The sequence below is a fragment of the Corvus kubaryi genome, unplaced genomic scaffold, assembly GCF_017639235.1.
Source record: "Corvus kubaryi isolate FWS band 111438036 unplaced genomic scaffold, C.kubaryi_AGA036_p1.0 136, whole genome shotgun sequence".
Classification (NCBI taxonomy): domain Eukaryota; kingdom Metazoa; phylum Chordata; class Aves; order Passeriformes; family Corvidae; genus Corvus; species Corvus kubaryi.
In genome coordinates this window covers 11,956,739-11,979,772 of record NW_024580670.1, presented here as the reverse complement: position 1 = coordinate 11,979,772, position 23,034 = coordinate 11,956,739, and the positions used below count along the sequence as shown (strand labels likewise).

Genomic DNA, 23,034 nt, shown 5'->3' with positions numbered 1-23,034 from the left:
ATGCTCTGTTTGGCTCTTGCCTAACCTTACACTCTGCAAATGCCCAAAATGAGATAAATAGTCGCTTGTAAGATTATGAAAATACATTGAAATGGAATAACATTTGAAATGGAAACAGTGTTCTAGCAGTGTATTTCAGCAAGGCCATGAGATAATGACCACTCTGAGCATCACATTATGTCGTCTCTCAAGGTTGCCAGAAGTCATAAGTTGCTTAAGGAGATACTGCAGGAATGTTTTGATTTATCTTTGTTACTACTCTTTCTGAAGTTTCTGGTGCCTGGACTCTGTGGCCTCAGCAAAAAGGTGTCTGCTTAGTGGACCATAAAGCACATAGCTCAGCTCTGGCATGCCGAGGTCACGGCATGGCTGGTTGTACTGGCCCTTCTGCATTCTTGCTCCTGTCCTGTCTCAATGCCTGCTCAGGTGCACCAAAGCAGTCGCCATTATTCTGGCGTGCAAGTGTGCTCTTAAAGGATCCAAAATGCTTATCAGAGCTCCCAGCCTGGCTGCAGCTTTGAAGATCCAGTTCCACAAGTCTGATATGGTAGAAGTGCACAGGTGATCCTCCTGGCAGCATTTGTTTGTTTCTTGTTCTGAGCTGTTGAATGTCAAACATTTCACAAGCCTTCCTGAAAGAAGTAAGCTTTTTTGTGCTGTACCTAAAATCTCAAGTCCTTTGCAGCTTATACTGTAGCCCAGGCAGTGTTAAGTTATAAAATACAAAGTGGAGTCAACCTGTGATTCCCTGTAAGCAGGCTTGGAAGACTTTCTAAAATGCTTCGTGCTTTGCAGCTGATGAGAAATGGTAGTTGAAGGGACTGCACAGACCTGCTTTTAACTGTAGACTTTGCAGTGTGCCAGCAGCAGGATGCCTCATGCAGGAGGGTTGATAGCAGACTCCAGAAATGCTTCCCTCTCCCTTCTGACCTGTCAGGGAGCAGCTGCCTAAGGCTACCCAGTGCTTACTCAGGACAGAACTGCACAGTCTGACTGCCCGTCTGTGCCTCAGGGACCTGAGAAGTTTTCTTCATTTCCAGTAGAAGTATGACAGTGAAGCCCACCCGAACTTCTTACAATTAATATAAAGCTTATTAAAATGGCTTGCTGCTCTTATAAACATTCTCATACCAACCAAAGAGTAGTTAATGATACCCCTGATTGTTTTATAGTGGTCTGATAACCTTCCTCCTCATAATAGTCTACTTTTCTTACTAGTCTTTGAGCAAAATATATTTAAACTTCAAGAAGCTGCAGTTCTGTATCTGTTTGAGACCACCTAAGTATGGCTGTGAACAGATTTGATGCCCAGCTAAGGAAATTCGAAACCTTCATAGTATCTAAATCTTCTGGTTTGCATTCCTCAGGACCAAGAGGGCAAACCCAAGAGAGTGGACATTCATGACAACAAGGATGGCACTTACACAGTCACCTATGTCCCTGACAAAACAGGCCGCTATACAATTGGCGTTAAGTATGGTGGAGATGATATCCCGGCCTCTCCCTATCGGATCCGGGCATCTCCAGCTGGGGATGCCAGCAAGTGTTTGGCCACGGGTGAGTGTTTGACTCCTCTCTTTGCTGTTGTTATGCATGTAAAGCTGCCTTCTGAACATGGTACAGTGGATGTGATGGGTGTAGAAGACGTGCTTGAGACTTGTGTCATCTGGCTGCTCGTACAGAAGGGGTTTTCCTAAAGATAAAGTGTCCACCCTCTGGGTGAGCAGGGATCTCTTGCAGCCTCTAGCAAAATCTGTCAAACTGCCTGGGCTGTTACAAACAGCCAGATGCAACTGTCTGGTGCTTATTTTGGCATCAATAAATCTAGCTGAGAGCTTCAGTGAGGTTGATTTAAAAATAACACATATGTGTGTGTCCACTGCATCGTGCTTCTTGCACAGTGAGTGTTGCAAGAAGCTTTTCATTCCAAGCTAAAACAGAATTATTTCCGAGGATGTACATAGCTGGCCATGTGCTTCTATATTAGCAAAGCTTGTTCAGGCTGGGTGTTATTAGTGAAGATTTCTGCTGCTTTTCTGTCTGGTCAAGATTGGCCTGGGTCTGAACAGGCTTTTGGGAAGGAGAGAACCTAAAGATAAGATATTACTATGACTCAAAAAATCATTGCCTTGGTGTAGGGGAGGGACCAAATTTGTTGCTGTAGGAGCACACAGCTTTGTCCCTTACCAGTTCTAAGGATGGGTGTTCATCACATGGCTTTGGGCTGGTCACTGTGGCATGCTCCCACCTCCCAGGAGGCTGTGACAGGGAGCAGAAGTGACAGGAACTAGTTACAAGAATGCCACTGAACATTATTTATTCTACAATCAAGAGACTTAAATAAACTAGGCAAGGCCAAATTGAACAGGGAAACCTAATCTGTTGTTGTAGACCTGTGAGAGTGTGTGGGCATTGTGCTGGACCTGGACATTGTGCAGTTAGAGTGCACCTGAAGCCTGTCCAGGAGCTGGCTGCTTTCAAGTTGTTTTAAACAGAAATACATTCCTGACACAATGGAAGAAAAAAGAGGTATCCCGTTTGCCTCAAAATTTCTTTAAAAGATGCCTTAATGGGTAAATCTGATACTCTTCCAAGTAACTCAAGTCACTAACTATTCAAAGTAACCGAGATGGAGATTACTGCCAGATGCCAGCTAAAATTTCCCTTTTCCAAGAAGTGCTTCTGATTCAGTGCTGTAAAGCTGAAATACAATCACCTTAGGAGTAAGTGCTGGAATACTGCCAAGGTATTAAACCAGCAGGTTTGTTGCCACTTGAAAATGAGCCATTTACCTGGTAACAAGTGCAGGTCAGAAGCAGGAGTATTCACTATGTACTGCTGCAAATAAGACATAATAGTTCTCATTTAAACACAGTGTTCTTCAAGCTAGATCTGATTGCTACAATTTTAGCATTGTTGCATGATGTTTTTTTTGGGATGTGTGGCAGAACAGTGGAAAATTGTTCGTGGATAATGGTGGAGGAAATGTGGCCGTGGCTGCTACTGTGCCCTTTTACAGCTGCTTACACAGGGAGGTTTATGTTAAAGCAGTGCAGCCAAGTTGCTGGCTGGGCAGAAGAAAGTGCCTTTGGCTCTGCATAAAGGAGTAGGATGATAAGAGTATGGGTTAAGGCATTGCTTTCTTCAAACTTAGCTTTTTTCCTCTCTGTTCCCATCCATCCTCTGTGATTGCAGAGGAGAAGGAGAGCTGGTAGCCAGCTCTTGCATACCACTGTGCTGACCAATTTAACAAATGTCCCTTGTTGTACATCTGCTCCCAAACCCACATCTGTGACTCCCCGGGACCAATGTCTTGGTGCCATGCTCCCCAGGTGCCTTGCAGGCGGCCTGCCTGGGAAAACTGTCCTCTGAACACTTTCAGTAATGAAAATTGCCTTGTAGGTCCTGGAATTGCACCCACTGTGAAGACTGGTGAGGAGGTTGGTTTTGTGGTAGACGCCAAATCAGCAGGGAAGGGAAAAGTGACGTGCACTGTCCTCACGCCAGATGGGACAGAAGCTGAAGCAGATGTTGTTGAAAATGAGGACGGGACTTACGATATCTTCTACACCGCTGCCAAACCAGGAACCTATGTGATTTATGTCCGCTTTGGTGGGGTGGACATTCCCAACAGTCCTTTCACTGTCATGGTAAGCCAGTTCTGCTCCAGAAGTACCTCCCACTCAGATTCCTGCTGCCACGTTTTATTTAGCGATAGGTTAACTCTGTGTGTAAATGTTTGTACAGACATTTATTAGGCTAGCAGGAGCTAATGAATCCTTGTTCCTTGCAGAGCTTATTTTGAGCAGGCAATACTGTTAAGTGAAACGGGATAGAAGCCATCAGAGAATGAAGACTTAGCTTTTCTGAAGAAATTTGTTTTTCATTTCCTGACCATGTAGTTATTTTTCTAAATGATGTAAGGGTGGTTGTAATCAGCTTCTACAACTAATTACGTTAGCCATTGTCAGATACAGTGCTCTGCCTTCTCTGTCTCTCACTTTTTATTAAGTTGACCCCAAAACAAGGAACGGTCTGCTAACAGATCCCAGGGAAGCAGACTGTTAGCTCACACTTAAAAATTATTTGTAAGTGCTGGTTAAACTGTTATAGCCAAATTCCCCCTCCTTCTAATTATCTTCTTTCCAATGTGCAGTACTCCACATTTAGCAAACAATACCCCAGCCCCCTGAGGAGCAGACTAGGTGCCTCTCAGGGCTCACAGAAGCCCTTCTTATGAAGAACATCTCTCTGTGTTGGCAAAACAATTCCTGGTCTTGTAATCTCATCCAAAGCAACCTCTGGTGCGTCTCGGTCTATGAAATCACAGGACTGTACTTGCGCTGAGTCCGGATGGAGCTCATGAGCAAGTCCTTGGGGCCAGCAACTCTGGCTCTTCCTACCTGTCTTCCTGGCTACGGGTGTCTGAAGATTTCCTTGAGAGAAACGACTCCCTTGGTCACTGCTTAAGGTTCACCACAGGAAATGCCTCTCAAGGTCAGGGAGCCCAATCCTGGCCAGCCAAAATTCCCACTTCCTAGCTGCCTGATACAGTATGCGTTTGACTTGGGTGTCTCAGCTGGGGACAGAGAACACTGAAACAGCAGCCTTTCTGTTTTGCATTGGTTTTCTTAGTGGAGTCCATCCATGCAGAAGTTTCCAGTGGGTTATTTTATTAGGATGGTTTGCAGTGGTGTAAATGGGCAGGAGGGGCTGGGATGGCTGAGCCTGGGGGAGCTGCCTGTGTGGGTGTCAGTCCCAGCCACTCATGTCAGGTTAATGGGAGATACGGGAATTTGCAAGTCATCCTCTTGGCATGCCTGGTGAGAAGAGCGGCTGCGCCAGGGGAAAACACATTCAGTGTCTTGACGACGCAGTCCCAGCTATGAATCAGAAGAATGGCTTTGCTGGATGTGGGCTGGGTCATTCATCCAAGTGCGTGAGCTGGAGCAGCCTTCCCACGATAGCCAGCTCCCCTGCCTCCCCGCTGGCACGTCATGCTGTGCAGTGCTCGGGGACTCTCATCTTAGGTTTAAACCTTTCCCTTCCCTCACTGCATCAGTCCCATAAGAAAGCAACTCTGATATTCAATTCCACCAGTGTTCAGGCACAGCTTTCTGCTTCCCTCGCAAGCATCACACAACAGCACGTACTAGCTTTGTCCCTTTGCTGTGCCACTGGTGGCTTCCCCCAGCACCTGTGGATAAGGGCAGTTTCCCAGCTTCCCTGACTGGATCCAGGTCTTTGCTATGGCGAGAGGACTGGGAGGGCTACATGGTGGGGGAAGGTGTTGAACTAGAAAGAGCTGTGTGTTCTGAACTGTGAAAGGTGGGACTGCCTCCATGCTAGAATAACATCTAATAACAACTAACCTGCCTCTACCCCTGCCCAGGCTGTAGATGCAGATGATGTCACCGCACGGTCGCAGGAGCCAGTGGGCGCTTCCCCACCCGGATTCCGCCCTTGGGTACAAAATTTTTACATTTTTCAGCTGTTTTTTCCCCATCTGTGTTCCATTTCAGATGACAGCCTGCTTCTTGGGACTGCTTGATCGCTCTGGTCATTGTGTTCATTCTTTCTGTTTCATCAATTGTTCTTGGGATCCAGACCTTGTTTTTTCTTTGCTGCTTGAAGGGAATCTCCAAATAAACTTATGTAAACGTGAAGAGGATCATTGCACCCACAGCTTCCACTTCTGAAATGTCTACTGTTGGCAAATGCACCCTGAGTGCACTCCTTTGTTTTCCCAGTAAAATCACAGTGTCTTGAGTTCAGAGTCGCATTGTGAAACTTGTTTCTTTTGTCCATTTTGTGTTGCAATCATTCTGCCCCATTTAAAAATCACTTTCTCTTCCAGGCCTTAAGCAACTAAATCCTTTCAGATGGAGCCACTTTGGGTCTTGTGTGCGCTACATTGTCTTCCATCCCTTTGTGTTCCATTTTTATCTCTGACTTTTTTCCAGCATGTCTTCCGTCCGCGCCATGTTTGATTTGCTCTGCTCTGCGGTGTGGTGTTGTGAAGGAGAGCTTGGCCGGACACTGCTCTGGTTGAGCCCAGTCCTTGGCTGGCTGCAATAATCACCGCACACTCTCTTCTGCTTGTGCTTGCAGTGGAGTTGCTCAGTGTTCATTTGGCTCTACCATCCTTTTTGAAGTGACCCATCTTTTTGCTTCCTTTAGGTTACAGAAGAAGCTTATGTCCCGGTTGGAGACATGAATGGCATGGGGTTCAGGCCCTTTGATATGGTTATCCCATTTGCTGTAAGGAAAGGAGAAATAACAGGTACCTGGAGTGCCTCTCAGGGAGGTTTATGCTTTTTGTTAGTGTGTTTATCCATCTGCAGCTAACAGACTGGGTGGTCTAGACCACAGTGTGTGGGGTAGGTTTGTATCCTGCCAGCAACTTAGTTGTTTAATTTCACATCGAGTGGCACCCGCTGAGGATGAGTAGGATACGCCCCTTCAATGGTTTGAGTTAAATCAGGGGATTCTTGGTGCTGCTGTGGGCCTCAGTGCTAGCCTGTGAGCTACTACGCTGCAGGGCCTGTTGATGCTTTTTCCCTTCTACACAGAAGCTACACACATCTTTGATAAGCTCCATTATTTCTTTTGTGCAGATGCTGTAAAGCAGTTAATTCTGCATTCCTGTTACATGCCTTCTCCAAATCAGGTGACCCCTCTTCTACAGGTCTGGCAGTTGAGAGCATTGCTCCAGTAGTACTGTGGTTGCTCTAAGCTCCTGCTCACAAGGCCTGTGTCCCCTCTGCCCCCTAGCTCAGCAATCCCACCCCAAGCCCTGTCCTGCCACAGCTTGAAAGAACAGTCAGTCTTTCCTTTTCAAAAGTGCAACAGAAGATGGAGCATCTTGCCACGAGGTAGATCAGTGCTTTTTCTGCAGCTTGCTGTGGAAAGCTCAGTGGCTGCAGCAAACAGCCCTGCCTGTAGAGTTTGTAAGGTCACAGGACTGTTTGCCAGATGTCTACCACTGCCTTGTATTCATGTAGCTTAAGCAGAAAACATGTCTGGTTAGTGTTCCCATTAGTCTCCTATTTGTGCCTGTGGGTAAGGAATTTAACAATTTTAAATGCTTGTTTAAAATGGCTAGACAATTCTCTGTGGGTGGGAGAGGGGAAGCAGGCAGCTTCTCCTTCTGTGACTCCCATGGTGGCATTTTGTAGGTGAAGTACACATGCCCTCTGGAAAGACGGATACACCAGATATTGTGGACAACAAAGATGGCACAGTAACAGTGAAATATGCTCCTACTGAGGTTGGGCTGCATGAAATGCACATAAAATACATGGGAAATCACATCCCAGGTAAGTCTGAAAAAGCAGGCGATGCAAATCTGAGTGTAGAGTCCTGCTGATGCATCTGCTCCTTGGTGAGGTTCTATAGCTGAGTTGTACATGCTGTGGAAAGATCTGCCCAGGATATTTTACCATTCAACAGCCCTTTCTCTGCAAGTAGTCCAGAGCAGAGCTAAAGCAAAGGAGTAAGTGACGGCATATATGAGCTTCCATTGTGGTTTAATAGTACCAGCCAGGCTTAAAATGGATTTTGGTTTTGGGAAACTAGCTTTTGTGGCATTTTATTATGAAGAAGAAACATACAATTTTCTAACTACCAGTTTTTCAGGTTGAAATTTACTGCCATGGTGCTCAACAAAACTACTGGTTACAGTGTGTGTTTATCCTTTAAACTGCATTGGCAAAAAATCTCAAAACTGTGGGGAGAACTGATTGGCTAAAATACTATAGTTACTCTTTCCATCTGATTGCAATAAAATAAAACACACATGCACATCATGCTGTAATCTTTGTTTCTTCCTGGCTGCTTCTTAACGAACAGAAATCACTGCCTTTCATTCCATTTCTCTTCTTTTGTCCTTGCTTCACCAGCTCCCCAGCGGAAGCGCGCTGCCTCGCCTGGAGGCTGTGGCTGGCCTGTGGTTCTTCAGGCATGCTGGATGTGGGGGGCTGGGCAGAAAGGGGCAGATCTGTAGAAGGATGTGTAGACATGAAACAAAATACCTTCAGTACTGCCTGAGAGGGGCTGCTGGTTCTGTTGGTACAAAAACACAGGATAACTTAGGCTGAAGTAGGGAGCTCAGTGATGTGATGCATGGTGCTGCTTCAGTCTCTTCAGCCCTTTATGGATATTAGCACCTCCCTAGGTGCTGACCTGTCTGATGTATTGGTTCACTAAGACCATTGCCCTGTGGTGGGATAGAAAGATGATGTGCCATAATGTTTCTTTCTTGAAGGTTGTCATGAACTAAACTTTTTACTGTCTCAGCTGCAAAATCTAACTTCGGACTGAAGAGCTATCTGTGCCTTTTTTTGAAACCATTATTGGCTGTTGGTGACTGTACTTTTTGTTCTTGTGCACCAGCTTAGCTAATCTGAGGCTGGCAAATACATTTTTGGATACCCTTCAAATTTGCTAGTTCAGGTTCATTGAGTCAGACAATGTGCTGTGCTAGTTCCTAATTCTGAGCAACCAAAATTCAGAATCAGTGCCTGAACTGAAAGCCTGCCTCTGAGTCATGTTCTGATTTAATGTGCTAAAAATAAACTTGCAATGAACAGGAACCTTTACAACATCATTTAAGCTTATCTCTGGTAACTAGGGTAACACTTACTCTTCCATGACTGAATGTGGCACAAATTGTAGAGAAGTGTCTTTTGAGGGTGGAAACGGAGGCTTATTTGATTTTTAAGTGCATTACAGTCACAATGAGGTTTTTCAGATATCACATAATGAGAAGGGCATTCAAGAACATGGGCATCAGTTCTTGTAGTCCAGACCACCCATCCTTAAAAGTGCTTCTTTTTGGTTTTTTCCCCTTTAGAGAGCCCTCTGCAGTTCTATGTCAATTACCCCAACAGCGGCAGTGTGTCTGCTTATGGGCCTGGCCTCATTTATGGGGTTGCCAACAAACCAGCAACTTTCACCATTGTCACAGAAGATGCAGGAGAGGGTAAGTCAGTTCTTTAAACCCATCCTACCCTAAGCAAGGAACTTCTTGGTAGTGTAATGCACATTGGCTTTAATTTGCATTCATCTGTCCAACTCTGAATCTCTGATGTGATACAAGTGACTTATGCAAATATCAGGCTGTAACTTGCAGTAAAAACTGGTTTATTACCCCTCCTGAGAGCAGTAGATGTACCCTGTGGTACAGGGTGCAAATTATTTGTTTAATTAAAAATAAACTGAAAGCAGCTTAAATCTAGTGGATGATGACTGGATGTGGAATCACTGTTGGGTAAATCTAAAGACTGAATGGAGCTGTGGCCTTAGTGGATTGGCCTGAGCTAGTTTTGCTGCTGTCCTTTGAAAACATGCATTTAAGATCAGTGTTCAGTACCAGGTACTAGATATTTCTCTTTGGACCTAGTCTTTGGACCTCGTGTTCACAAAGATTTATGTAAGTGCCACTCTACTTTTTTTCCTAGGTGGGCTGGACTTGGCTATTGAAGGACCTTCAAAAGCAGAGATCAGCTGCATTGATAACAAAGATGGGACGTGCACAGTCACGTACCTACCTACTCTACCTGGGAACTACAGCATCCTGGTCAAATACAATGACAAACACATTCCAGGCAGTCCATTCACAGCCAAGATCACAGGTATAAAGTTTAAACTTCTGGAAGCACTTCATATTAAAAATTAACCTCTGATAGCATGGGGAACCTGGTTTGTGGCAGGAGTTTGAAGTCCTCTGACTTGTTCTGCACTTAACCTTATAATGTTTTGTGACTCGTTTCTCTTTATGCATTCAGATGATAACAGAAGGCGGTCTCAGGTTAAGCTTGGTTCTGCTGCTGACTTCATGTTGGACATCAATGAGACTGATCTCAGTCTCCTAACAGCCAGCATTAAAGCCCCATCTGGTCGTGATGAGCCTTGTCTTCTGAAGAGGCTGCCCAATAATCACATTGGTAAGCTCTGAGAGATTACTGTGATAGCCTTTACTCCAGTTTGCTTTGCTGTGTAAAATGACTGACTTCTGTGCTCCTTTCTGGAAGAGTGTTGTCCAACCAAGTAGTTGATAGTGTTTGCTACACTTGTTCAAAGACAGAAAAGTATGAAGAATAACCTCTTGTCTTAGCTTGTATGTGATGTGCCAGGTTGTGATTGAAGTGGGTTTATATATGAATATAATGAATGGCCTTGGCATATATGAATGGCCTTGTGGTCCACTTGACAGCAAGATTTCAACATGAGTAAAGAGAGTGCTCTTGCAGTATTTCATTTCTTGGTGTGATGAAGGCATTTAAATCAAGTATAACATGAATAAAAACTGAATAAATTTCTCACATTTCTCTGCTTTGTAGGCATCTCGTTCATTCCACGGGAAGTAGGAGAACATCTGGTTAGCATCAAGAAAAACGGGAGCCATGTACCAAACAGCCCTGTAACAATCATGGTGGTCCAGTCCGAGATCGGGGATGCCAGACGGGCAAGAGTTTTTGGACGTGGCTTGGTAGAAGGACGAACCTTTGAAATGTGTGACTTCATTGTAGACACAAGAGATGCAGGTTAGTTCCCTCACAAAGGGACCATGAGATGCTGTGAGATATATGTTGACTCTACACAAGGGCACCGCCTCCCTCAGCATGTGACCACCAGGTCACAAGCTGCCATTAAACACAGTCATTATTGTCAGTTATTAACGACAGACAGTGCTCTTAACTTAGAATATGCTTTTTAAGGTCCTGGCTCATGTCTTTGTTACAACCAACAGGGACTGTCACTGGGGCAGTGATGAAACTTTTTAGTTTGGTGGTGCTGGCTCTAGTATCATTTGGTACAGCAGGAAGGAGATGAGGAAGATATTTGTTTCCCTGTTGGTTTAATTTGAAGCCTTAGATAACTTTTTTTAGCTTGGAAGACGACTTTTCAACATCAATGAAATGAAAGGGATATGGTCAGAGAATTTTAGGAGCTGAATGCATGCTGTGCCTCAACGTCTGACTGATGAGGTATATGGAAATGCCATTAAGGCATCATGCAACTCCCATGTGCCCAGTATGATACAAACCTACCAACTAGCACCTGCTATGGGTTTGGACTATTTTATGTCAGATTTAGAGTAGAGTTATGGAAATCTGAGGCTAACTTATCTATATTGTAGGTTATGGTGGGATCTCACTGGCAGTCGAAGGACCCAGCAAGGTAGAGATCCAAACTGAAGATCTAGAAGATGGAACTTGCAAAGTGTCCTATTTTCCAACTGTACCTGGTGTGTACATTGTGTCCACTAAATTTGCAGACGAACACATTCCAGGTAAGCAGAAGTGCTGGGCAAATTTTTGGTTAGTACAACAGAAGTCTTACCTGGCTGACCAGTGCTCTGGAACTGTGGGTAGGCTGTGTGGTCTGGCTTGGGCCATAGGTTCCAAAGATTCAAGAAGGTTCTCCCCAGGCAGCAAGCATCCGAAACTGTTCTGGTTATGTGGGTGTATTTGACTTGGTTAGTTGGCTATAAGAGTTCCCCTATGATCCCCTACAAGTCAGAGGAAGCTTTCATTTCTGCCCTCAATGAAGTGTGTAATGAGCAGAGGAGGAATGACCTGCTGTGATACTTACAGGCAGCCCATTTAGTGTGAAGATAAGTGGTGAAGGAAGAGTTAAGGAGAGCATCACACGAACAAGACGGGCTCCCTCTGTTGCAACAGTAGGAAGCATATGTGATCTGAACCTAAAAATCCCAGGTAAGAACAACATCCTTATCCCCAAAACCACAACTTGCACTTGTGTAGCATGGGTGTACCTGAAGCAGGGAAAATACGAACTTCAGTGTTGTAAAGACATTCTCATATTAATATAGCTTAGGGAAGAAACACTGGTAGTGTGTCTTTTCAAACAGTTAAAAATAAGTATAACCACGATCAACACGTGGAGAAATAAATACTGGTGAGGCCTTATTTAATTTATTCTGTGCATAGCAGGCTGGAGAATGGGCTGCACAGCTCACCCCAGCTCCAGGGTTTTAAGATCATCCTGTTGGCTGTTAAATGTTTGTACTGCTGTCTGGAAACTGTGAATCACGTAGGCCAGGCTTAGCTGGCTGCACTTATCGAGCCACTTCACCTGCCTCTGTAGCACCTGGGAAGCTGCAGCTGGCCAGGTTTGCTGCTCAGAAGCACACATGAAGCCTCTTCTGTTATTTGTCCTGGGTAATCACTTGAGCTCAGGTCCTGCTTCCAAAACCCTTTGTCACTTTCTAATATGTGGTTTTTTATTCTCTTCTTTCTAGAAATTGATTGTGCTGATATGACAGCCCAGGTAACTAGTCCCTCTGGGAGAAACTTCGATGCTGAAATTGTAGAGTGTGACAAAAACACCTACTGTGTCCGCTTTGTGCCACAAGAAATGGGGGTCCACACTGTGGATGTCAAATACAAAGGGCAGCCGGTGCCAGGCAGCCCCTTCCAGTTCACCGTGGGGCCACTGGGCGAGGGGGGAGCCCATAAAGTGAGAGCTGGAGGCCCAGGGCTGGAGCGTGGAGAGACAGGTGTTCCAGGTGAGTCCTTTGCCCTCAATGGGCTCCAGGATCTGCTGTGTGCAGGTCTGCAGTGCAATATTTTGGCTAACAGCAGCGTCCTGGAGAAACTGCTAAGCAGTATCTCCCAGGATAATAGGATGAGTTACCATTCTTCAAATACTCTCAAATGTGGAACTTTACAGTCTGTTAGGAGGAAGCTGAGCTGCAATCAGCAAACTTACTCTTGTGTGTGCTCTCATGTGCTTCAACAGCTGAGTTCAGCATATGGACACGGGAAGCTGGAGCTGGAGGATTGTCTATTGCTGTAGAAGGCCCAAGTAAAGCAGAAATCACCTTTGATGACCATAAAGATGGATCTTGTGGTGCATCATATATAGTTCAAGAGCCAGGTATGTACTGAGACAAAATCATGTGGAAACAACACTGAATGTGACTTTGAAAGAAACTAAGGACACTCACTGCTTCTCTTCTCTTCTCTCTGTAGGCAACTATGAGGTGTCCATAAAGTTCAATGATGAGCACATTCCTGAAAGCCCCTACCTGGTTCCCGTCATCGCCCCCTCTGATGATGCTCGCAGGCTCACTGTCACTAGTCTTCAGGTGAGACATAAGGAAACATCTCTACAACTTACCACAGAAACTGATTTCGTCCTTGTTCTCCAAAACCAAAATGGTTGTCCTTTCTTCTTAGTAATAGCCTTGCCTTGGTTGGTGCTTGTTTTCAAGCTCAGCTTGCAGTCAGAGAGATTTTTGGCAGCTGGCCCCTGGATAACTCTGGCTAGCCAGAGTTCAAAGGCAGAAGGCTCAACTGAGTGTGTTACAAGTGATAACACTTAGGAATTAGTAATAAGAGGCTCCAGAAATAGCACTGGAGGAGCTAAGACATGTTTCCCATGCCATTAGCTAGGGGAAGGCCAAGGAGAACTGAAACTCAGGTGAACTACCAGTGATCATGTTGGTACCAAGTTCCTCGTTTGGCACGTGGATGAAGAGCTGCATTTCCATGGGTGAGGTAGTGCAGGGCTGCATGGTTGGAACATCACTGCAGACTGGCTGGGCAGACAGAGGTGGCCCCACCGTGAGTTCAGAGTGCAGATTTGCTCTGGCTGATGTCACAAAACCACAGAGTCACAGCTCAGATGATTCATGAACAGTAGTGAATCTCAGAGTGAATCACAGCTTTGTAGCTGGTGTGGGCTCATCTGGAAACCTCACCATATAATTTGTGTGTGTGTGTGGTTGCAGGCATTAAAATACAAGTAACATTAAAAGCCTGACTGAAATCTCCAAAGCCAGAAGCTTGGATGTGAGACTGAGAATCTGTGTCTAAATATACTGTACCTTAGTCCTCCTTGAGTGGTGATTAGTACTTCAGCTGAGGCTTTTTTTTGGCTATGTCCCAGCTGTGATCCCCAGGAGTTTGCCTGGGCTGCAGGAATTCTCCACCTCAGCTGTGTAAATGAACCATGACAGCCTGATCCGATAGTATCTCTTCTACCCAGGAGTTACAAGGGCGTTAATTAGTCACTGTGGTATTGATGTTTGCCTTGTGTTTCATTTAAAGACTCTTTGACAGGAATACTCACTTCAGTTAAGTCCTGGAGAGGCAGATAAAGCTGAGTATTCGGTAACGGAGTGCATTGTGCAGCATCAGCCTCCACTAAACCCACATCAGGGACATGTTTATACATTGTACCTCAGTTCTACTCAGTTGCATTTATTTCCCTCTTCAGGATTTAGTTGAAAACAAGATGAGGTAAAGTATGTTAAACATGAGATATTACTGCTGGATAGCTGCATGGGCTGTGCTGGTCGAAGACCACTGTGGCTCAGATGCGGAGCTGCCTCGCCTTCCACCAGTGGCCTGACAGTACCGCAACATCTGGTTTCGTGTTTTAAATTACTTTCTCATGTTTAAGACGTCTTGTGGTGGTGTTCTAAATGCAGCCTCTTGTGGCAAATATAAACATGCATATTACTCTTTCAGACAACTGGATTATCAGAGGCTTTTCCCTGAATGAATCTGGAATAAATGAATGGGCTGAAAAAGCTATAGCTTAAGCATCCTTTAAATCAAGTGCCTGAATACTGAGGGCTGACCTCAGTGATAACGGGTGACTAGTATTGTAAACCTGCATCTCTTTGATGTGGCACAATTGTCTGACTTCCAAAAACAGTCTGTTACCGTGGGAAAAGTCAGCCTAGCCAACGTGGGTGACTCCTGAATCAGCCACCCCCTAAGAGAGAGAGAGCTTCTGATTTGAGAGTTAATGCAAGTCACAACTTTATGCCTTTTGTTAAAATCTGAAAAGCCCTCATGCTGAAGTGGTTATTTTCCTGCCACAAATCTTGTGCTGTCTGAAATGAAAGTTTAAATTTGATAATCTGACTGTTGCATTCTCAGGAGTCTGGATTAAAAGTTAATCAGCCAGCATCCTTTGCAATAAGGCTGAATGGGGCAAAGGGCAAGATCGATGCTAAAGTCCACAGCCCCTCCGGAGCTGTCGAAGAGTGCCATGTGTCTGAGCTGGAGCCAGGTGAGCACAGCTTGATGATGATCAACACAATTGCATGACCTCAAAGCACTTGCTGCCCCATAGGAAATTCAGTTCCTTTGGCTTACGAATAGTGTATCCCAGGGATGAGCACGTTGCTTGAAAAATGACTTTTTTGGTGTCAAGAGTTGTTCAATCAGGGTTATGTCCATGCTTTTCCATGAACTGAGTGAGCCCCAACTTGTGTAAGATAGAAATATTTAAATCTTCGCTTGCCAGCGAAGGTACAGTGACATTAGTAATAAATGAAATATGATGTGGTTGTTGAATTTAACCAGGGAAGAAGTTTATTTTTCAAAGCTATGCTTCGGTCTTTGACTAATAGTTTATTTTTAACTCGCACTCACTCCTTCACATGAAATGTCAAGGAAGCTGTCTATAAGCAAACACTACAGAAAGTTCAACACCTGTTTCAGCAATGAGCTTTTCTTTTTCACTTGAAGTCTGTATGAGTTATGGTCTGTACTATGAACAGACAGCAGCTGTCCAGCTGGGGGAGATCAGTCCCGCCTCTGAGCTAACATGCAATCAAAAATGTGAAATATCAGCAAATTGCTAAATGACTTCATTAGATAAAGGTGTGGTGCCAGAGCAGCACACTCAGCTCGCTGGTAAGATTTGGCTTGCTCTGACCAGCTGCTTTTCTTCTCTGCACTGCTCCCTCAGCTGCTGACAGATGGGGCTGTGATTCAGTTGTCATGTTTTAGTGCACGAGTGAGGCAAATAATCCTAAAATTCACCCTGCAGACTAGATGACAGCTGAGATCAAGTCCTAGTGAGCAAGGTGAATACTCAAGCTGTAAAACCTTCTGTGATAAATACAGCATTTTCCTGCTTAAATACGAGTTTAGCAGATCGTGTAGCTGAGTTCACTTAAGCTGGGACCAAAGTAGGTCAAAGCCTTTCAGAAGCTTGGGTTGCTAATCAGCCCTGCGTTGGGTTTAATTGGTGGTTTATGGTTGGATTGTTGCCTCTGATTTGTCAGAAGAGCTCCTTCTCCCTTGCAGATAAATACGCCGTTCGGTTCATCCCCCACGAGAACGGCATCCACTCCATCGATGTGAAGTTCAACGGGAGCCATGTGGTGGGCAGCCCTTTCAAGGTGCGCGTGGGCGAGCCCGGCCAGGCGGGCAACCCCGCCCTCGTCACAGCCTATGGATCCGGCCTGGAGAGCGGCACCACGGGTAACCCTTCTCCTACAAACCTGCTTGCACTTGGGCTTTGAGACACACAGAACCTATTTCTAGGCATACTTGTACATGACTTCACCTGCTAAGGCAGCTGAACTAACCCACATTCTCTGCTGACCTGAGTGCAGGCTTATTTTGCTTTCTAGCATGCTCCTCATATCGTAACCATCACTCACAAGTCTGCACCCTATACTGAGCCTTAACAAACTTAAAACTTCTGTAAATCAGCAACTGCAACATGCATTCACTGAACTGCTGGTTAGCAGCTGGGCTACAGCACTGCTGGTTAGCTTAGCTCCACGTCGGTGGTCCCTCGAGCTCCAGAGATGCTCTGGCTCCCTTCCACACGTGAACACAATGTCTGAGTTGGCTGTCTAGATGAAGGAATCTTGTTTGACTTGTGTTAATTAAATGAGTATGAGGGTGTACCCTGTCCCTTTCCTTTGGTGCTTGTACCTCTAAGAAATCTCAAGTGAAATGCAGTAGGATGTGTAAACCCTAGGGAGAAGGTGGGTTGTTCTGTTGGTAGTATGCTATGCATGCTCCAGATGCAGCATGAACAGTCTCTTCTTGGAAATCTGACACCTCGTTGTCTGCTGTGGCTGCCTCATCTGATAGTTCTCAGCTCAAGAATGTAGGGTTTAGGGTTTGTTTTTTCATTTCTATGATTTGTGGCCGTAGTAAGAAAGTATGAAAACACTCCAGGATATGCACTTTGATTTATTTAATTGTGTTCTTGCTCAGGCCACACACACAGGTAAATAGCAGAGTATAACTGATTATTTTTCTTTTCTTTTGTTGTGTAAGGGAATAGCTAGTTCATCTTATCCTATCCACTGCTGTCTCCTGTGGGTTCTATTTCATACCATTTTTCTCACTGTGAAAAAAAAAAAAATACTGCAGTTATTTGGTCAAAGCTTCTGCTGTTCTGGAGGAACCAAGCAGTTGGTTTTGGAAACATGCAGATACACTCTATAAAATAAAGATATAGCTCGAGCTGCTTTAATGGGTGGAAACAAAAGCACTCATTAATACCAGCCAGTGAAGCATCAGGGAGAAGGGAATATTTCTTCATCTATAAAGGTGCTTGGGGTTGTTTTTAATCTAAATAGACTGCTTAATTTCAGCAAAGCTGTTCTGTGCCCCGTTGTTGAATCCTGGCCACTGCCAAAAGTGCGGTGCCCTGGGAGCTGCTGAGCAGCGTTTTAGAACAATGACCCAGTGTAGGGGTTTCAGTGGCTGAGCACCTGAACCATCCCCCTGGGAGGGCTGAGCGTCTGCAGCCTCCAACAATGTGAGCCTTCATTTGAGGCACAGGAAAAAGCAGTGCCTCTGGAGCAAGAACTCATAGAGAGAAGCTGTGAAGCTTGCTGGCTTTGAGAATTAACTTCTCTCCAGTTGAGCAGGGCATTGTGGGCTGATGACTGACCTCCCGGGCCAGCGGTGCCAGGGGGATGGGCTGCTGGAGCACTGGAAGATGGCACAATCCTCTGTGGGAGCTGGGCTCTTCCAGCATTGCGACACAGCCTCTTTTGTGGGGAGGCTAGAAACTTCTCCCGAGTTTATTCCCATGTCTTCATGCTTCCATCGCAGCAGCAGTAAACTTTCCCATGGCTGTCCTGGTTTTGAGTGAGCCCGGGCACTTTATTCCTCTTCAACAGTGTCTCATGCAACAGCCCAAAGATCATAAATATTTGAGGCCAGAGTCTGACAGTAAATTATTTGGGGGCTGAAAGCCTTACTTAATTTTTTCTTGTGTTGCTGGCATTGTGTCATTGGCTTAGTATTAGCAGCAATAATTCAGCTGTGTTAACCAGATGCTGTAATTAAACAAGCTTTTGTTTCCACAAACTGCTTGGAGTGCTGTTGCCGAGCAGTTCAAACACCCATCTCCTCCAGGCCATCTCCTGCCCCTTGTCTCTCCTGCTTTCTTGTGCACCCTTCACTGCTGATTTACAGTCCAGACAGTGAGACAGCTCTGAGCTCTCCCAAAATTTGCCTTGCTGGAGCTGTGTGGGTGTGGGCTCTGATGCCCAGCAGAAAAGCTCTTGTTTTCTGTCTAAGCCAGTTTTTTGATACCCAATTACTTCCATTTCAGTCCTGAAGGGCTCTTATGACCCCTTCTCCAACACAGTCACATAGCCTAACTGGAGGAGGGAGCAGGATGAAGCCGGGGAGGCTGTCAGGGGTGCAGAGCTCCATTTGGGGCTGGCCTGTGCAAGGCTGCTGGGGTTGATGTGGTGTCCCTCCTTGCCTGCAGCCCTGGGCAGCCTGATCTTGCGCCGAATTAGCCCTGATGTAATGCCTGAGGCTGCGTGTGTAACATCGGGTGTGAGGAAGAGTGTGTCTCACTGTGCTACGTCTTTCTAGGACTGCAATCGGAGTTTTTCATTAACACGACCAAGGCTGGTCCAGGTACCCTCTCTGTTACAATTGAAGGGCCATCAAAGGTGAAAATGGACTGCCAGGAAACTCCAGAAGGTTACAAAGTCATGTACACACCCATGGCTCCAGGAAACTATTTAATTGGAGTTAAATATGGTGGACCTAACCACATAGTGGGCAGCCCCTTCAAGGCAAAGGTTACAGGTAAAAAGCTAATTAGTATTTACTCTGTGCCTGAAGCAGGTCATGTCATTCAGCGAAAACGTCCCTCCGAGATAATGTGGTGTTCTGGTCTAGATGCCCAAAAACATTAGAAGCAAAAGCCTAGATGAGGGGTCTCAGGAGCAGCTACAAAAGCAGTAGTCATGGAGCTTGGCAGCTCAACTCAGTGATGAGGCATAAAAAAGCTTTATGGGGTAATATTAAGTCCTAATCTAGTGCTAGGGTCTTCCATTGGTAGCCGGGAGATATGACTTATTTACCCATTTCCCCCCACCCCCAAAGCCTGAAACCTGCTCACCTGTAGCATGTGTTGCCTCTCTTGGTCTAATTTTGGTGCAGGTATCACCTAAGCAAAGGTCAGTAATGTCTGGGAGGCTTCTAGGTGAAGTGAGGAAGGCTGGTTTAGGAAGCTTGTTCTCTCTCCAGCACTGTGTTTAAGCACAGGCTGAAGCTCATCTCTACTGCTGCCCCTGAGCTAGTGACATGAGCCCTCGTGGTGCCCTTGGCGTGGTGTTGTTCTCGGGAGAGGGTGGCAGGGACTGCGCTCCCTCAGGCTGGGATGCTCTGCTTTCAAAATGTGTCATTGCAAAATTGCACCTGCTTTTCTGCCAACTCGTCATTTTTGGCATTTGGTGATTGGAGCACAATTAACTCTTCTTAAGCAGCTAGCTTTGCTTAATGAATCCTGAAGTTCCTGTGGTCCTTTAGCCACTTGAGGGCTCTGGGATGGGATTGTTGCCAGCGGTGCTGGAAGATGTCAGCTTAAAAACCCAAGTAGGAAATTGCTCCTCTCCAAAAATGCATTTTGGATCCAGAATGCATGCTAGTCATTAGGAGGGTTTCGAAACCTCCTTGTGAATGCCTTTCAGATGGGGCGAATCTGAATGTGAGAAACCTTTTCTGTTTCCAGGGCAGCGACTGGTTGGTCCGGGCAGTGCCAACGAAACCTCTTCCATCCTGGTAGAGTCGGTGACAAGGTCATCGACTGAAACTTGCTATAGCGCCATTCCCAAATCCACCTCGGATGCCAGCAAAGTGGTTTCCCGGGGAGCAGGACTCTCAAAGGCTTTTGTGGGTCAGAAAAGCTCCTTCTCTGTGGACTGCAGCAAAGCAGGTATGGATACAGGAACCAGATGGATGTTCTGGGTGGGTGGTTTAGCTGGGCTTTTTTTTCCCTAACCCAACTTGCAGAATTAAAATTCAGAGCTTGAGGTAATGATCTGGTTCTAAAGAAAATTGCTAAATACTATATACTGTGCTTACCAAGTGAGTCCTAATTCAGAGGCTGTAAAGATGCCAGTTCCTTTCCAAATGGCTTCATCTGAGCCAGGTGCACCTGAAAGACCCACAGGGTTATGGCATGAGAACAAACAGGTTGCTGAACTTAAGCAACCCTTGTGGTACATTGTAGCATGTAATGCATGGTGTTCCTGTAACCTTTTGATGCTCATCATCATCATCATCATCATCTGGGATCTCTGTGGTAGGTGGATTACAGGCCAGCTGTGTCCACTGGCCCCTGCTATTAACTTCTGATGAAGTACTTGTAAAGCAATGCCAGCTTGTTTTCACAAGCAACATTGATGTCTCCTGTGCTCTACTTCGATAGTGGTAACCTGTAGTTAGATAGTGGTAACCTGTAGTTAGATAGTGGTAACCTGTTAGGTCTGGCAAAAAGCACAGATTAAACCCTCGCCTCTGAGGTTGAAAGCATTTTAATATAGGATTCCTTCTTATACCAAATTAATCTGATGTATGACTCAGCTACCACTCTCTGAATTAAAATAACAAAGTCCATGTGTTACAGAGCCAGTATGTTATGGTACAGCCACCCTGCCTTGTTTAAGCTCAGGAATATTAACAGTGGTGTGTTTTGCTGTAGGTTCCAACATGCTGTTAGTTGGCGTACATGGACCTACAATACCGTGCGAAGAGGTGTCCATCAAGCATTTGGGCAGCCATCAGTACAACGTCGCTTATGTTGTCAAGGAAAGGGGTGACTATGTCCTGGCAGTGAAGTGGGGTGACGAGCACATTCCTGGGAGTCCCTTCCACGTCACCGTTCCATAAACCCGCTGAGTGTCAGGCGCTCTCTGTGTTTGCAGTTCAGATGTAGAGTTGTACTGGGTGCAGTCCTGTTGCAAAATGCAGTTTCTAGATACACACAGCTCACATTTCAATAGTCAGACATAAACTCTGTAACTGTTTTTACAAGCATTTCACTTCTATCCTACTTACCAACCTAATGTCAATCTATTTAATATCTCCTCAAATTGTACCTTTGTAGTACTGTCTGGGTCACTGTTAATGTTTGGAGAATCATGTGGATGACTAGACACTAATTTCCCTTGCGGATGTTAAAGACTTTAGATGTTAATTGAAAACTGGAATTTGTCTTTGTAATTGGGTATCTTAACTACTGATTTTATTTGACTGGAGACTTTACATTTTAGTTATGGAATATGACTTGGGCTGTCCCCAGTTCAAATTCTTTTCTGTAAAGAAATGAGGTAAAACTGGTACTATAATAGGTGCCTTTGTATACTTGATCAATTTTAACGCTTAACATTATAAAAAGCTACTATAAGTAGCTTTACCACTCAAATTTAAAATGTTTCTGAAAATGCTTTGCTAATGGTTTACATTTAGAAAAAGTTTATCTTTTATAGCAAACCAAAAGCAGACTGAAAATGACTTCCTGTAATCTTTCAGCCTCTCTATGTTAATGCTTTGTAACTTTATAGACAGGTAGCTTTTTGGCCATGATGCTAGTAATGCGGTTTTTAATGAGCTTGGGATGCTGGTGATGTTTCTGTAACTTCACAGGTAACCCCCCCCCGCCCCCCACTCTTTTGATTTAAAAACAAGCCCTGGGTTGGTTGGGTTAGGTGAAGCCCCTGAACTTGGTGAACTAGGCATGGCTGTCACCTGTGAGACCCAGAGTCGCTGCAGTCCACAGCACCATGGTGTGTTGAGAAGATGACCAGTGGTTTTCCCTGGAGGCTGCAGGCCAGGCTGGTGGCTGAGATGGGGCGCAAATAAGGCATTCTGAGATTGGGACCTACATCTGCAGTGGGACACAGGGTGGGTCTGTGAAGTTACCAGTAATAGCAATACCAATAATAGCAGTACCAGTAATAGCAATATCAATGAACAAACCCTTCTTTGGTGCAAGGTGTTTATTGTATCTCAGTCCAAGGACATGCCTGAAGCAAACTCATCTCTCCTGAAATCCCCTTTGTGCTGCAACCGCTGTTGCTGCTGAGGGTTAGGGAGTGGAAACTTCCTTGTAACTTGTCTGTTTGTCCCAGATTACTCCATACTACTTCCCAAGTGCGTATCTGAATTGCTGTCAGCTGCTGGGGCTTCAATAAACTCTCCTGATGAGCTCTAACTCTGCAATTTGGAGCAGGTAGAATTTGTTGACATGTAACTGTCCCTCGGGAGAAGTTCATGCTTACAGTTCTGTAGTTATGTGTGGATGCACTACTCTCCAGCACAGTTATTAGGAAAATAAAGGAAGGTTGGGTTTTTTTTTTACTGTGCTTTTTTTGTGCCTTAATGTGAAATGCTCACTACATTGTAAACTAGAAAGTAAAAACAAAATAAACTGGAATAAAATGCAGAATTGTAAAATTGTATCTTATAACTTATTAAATAGAAATGTTTGCTTCATTAAAATGTGCATGTTAAAAACAACATCAGATTCTTTTCATATGTAGTCAGTAGAGTTCACACTGAAACTTCACCACACAGCAGCTTCAGGCAGACCAAATAGGCCATGGCCTGTGCAGGTAGCTGTGAAAATTTAGGCAGAACCTCAGCACCATTAATTTTTTTTGAAACCTTTTTTTTCCCCCTTAAACAAAATGGCAGAAGTTTAGTACATGGCATAAACGTACAGGGTACAGTGGGCACAGTGTGGATGGGCCATTACACAGCTGTGCTGGTTTGCACTGTGCAGACCCCAGGCATGGAGGCAGTGCTGTGTGCCCAGAGCTGCCAGCTGGGCTCTGATCCCAGGGCGCTCCCAGCACCCGCTGCTCCCGCCGGGATCCCTGGGGTTGTTTGCAGAAGGTGTCTCCCTGCACCTGGGGCCGGCACCTCCAGGCACAGCCATGGAAACCAGCAGATGTTTTCCCAAACACTCTCCTGCTGAAAGCCC

At 45.2% G+C, this 23,034-nt stretch overlaps 1 protein-coding gene across 3 annotated transcripts in view; it reads left to right on the top strand.

The window, feature by feature from the left end:
• FLNB (filamin B) overlaps positions 1-22,568 on the top strand; it is a 72,009-nt gene extending 49,441 nt beyond the window's left edge. Inside the window, exons 28-46 of one of the 3 annotated variants that reach the window (XM_042017451.1) lie at positions 1,368-1,557; positions 3,403-3,650; positions 5,393-5,467; positions 6,181-6,283; positions 7,179-7,319; positions 8,855-8,983; positions 9,462-9,635; positions 9,789-9,947; positions 10,344-10,547; positions 11,144-11,296; positions 11,601-11,723; positions 12,269-12,535; positions 12,769-12,906; positions 13,002-13,117; positions 14,922-15,054; positions 16,080-16,256; positions 18,633-18,851; positions 19,780-19,983; positions 20,752-22,568. In XM_042017451.1, the coding sequence (XP_041873385.1) occupies positions 1,368-1,557; positions 3,403-3,650; positions 5,393-5,467; positions 6,181-6,283; positions 7,179-7,319; positions 8,855-8,983; positions 9,462-9,635; positions 9,789-9,947; positions 10,344-10,547; positions 11,144-11,296; positions 11,601-11,723; positions 12,269-12,535; positions 12,769-12,906; positions 13,002-13,117; positions 14,922-15,054; positions 16,080-16,256; positions 18,633-18,851; positions 19,780-19,983; positions 20,752-20,939 (3,141 nt within the window). In that variant the 3' untranslated portion in view covers positions 20,940-22,568. The remainder of the gene's footprint in view (positions 1-1,367; positions 1,558-3,402; positions 3,651-5,392; positions 5,468-6,180; positions 6,284-7,178; positions 7,320-8,854; positions 8,984-9,461; positions 9,636-9,788; positions 9,948-10,343; positions 10,548-11,143; positions 11,297-11,600; positions 11,724-12,268; positions 12,536-12,768; positions 12,907-13,001; positions 13,118-14,921; positions 15,055-16,079; positions 16,257-18,632; positions 18,852-19,779; positions 19,984-20,751) is intronic. The other 2 variants (XM_042017461.1, XM_042017468.1) reach the window with 2 other exon arrangements.
• Positions 22,569-23,034: the final 466 nt, after the last annotated feature.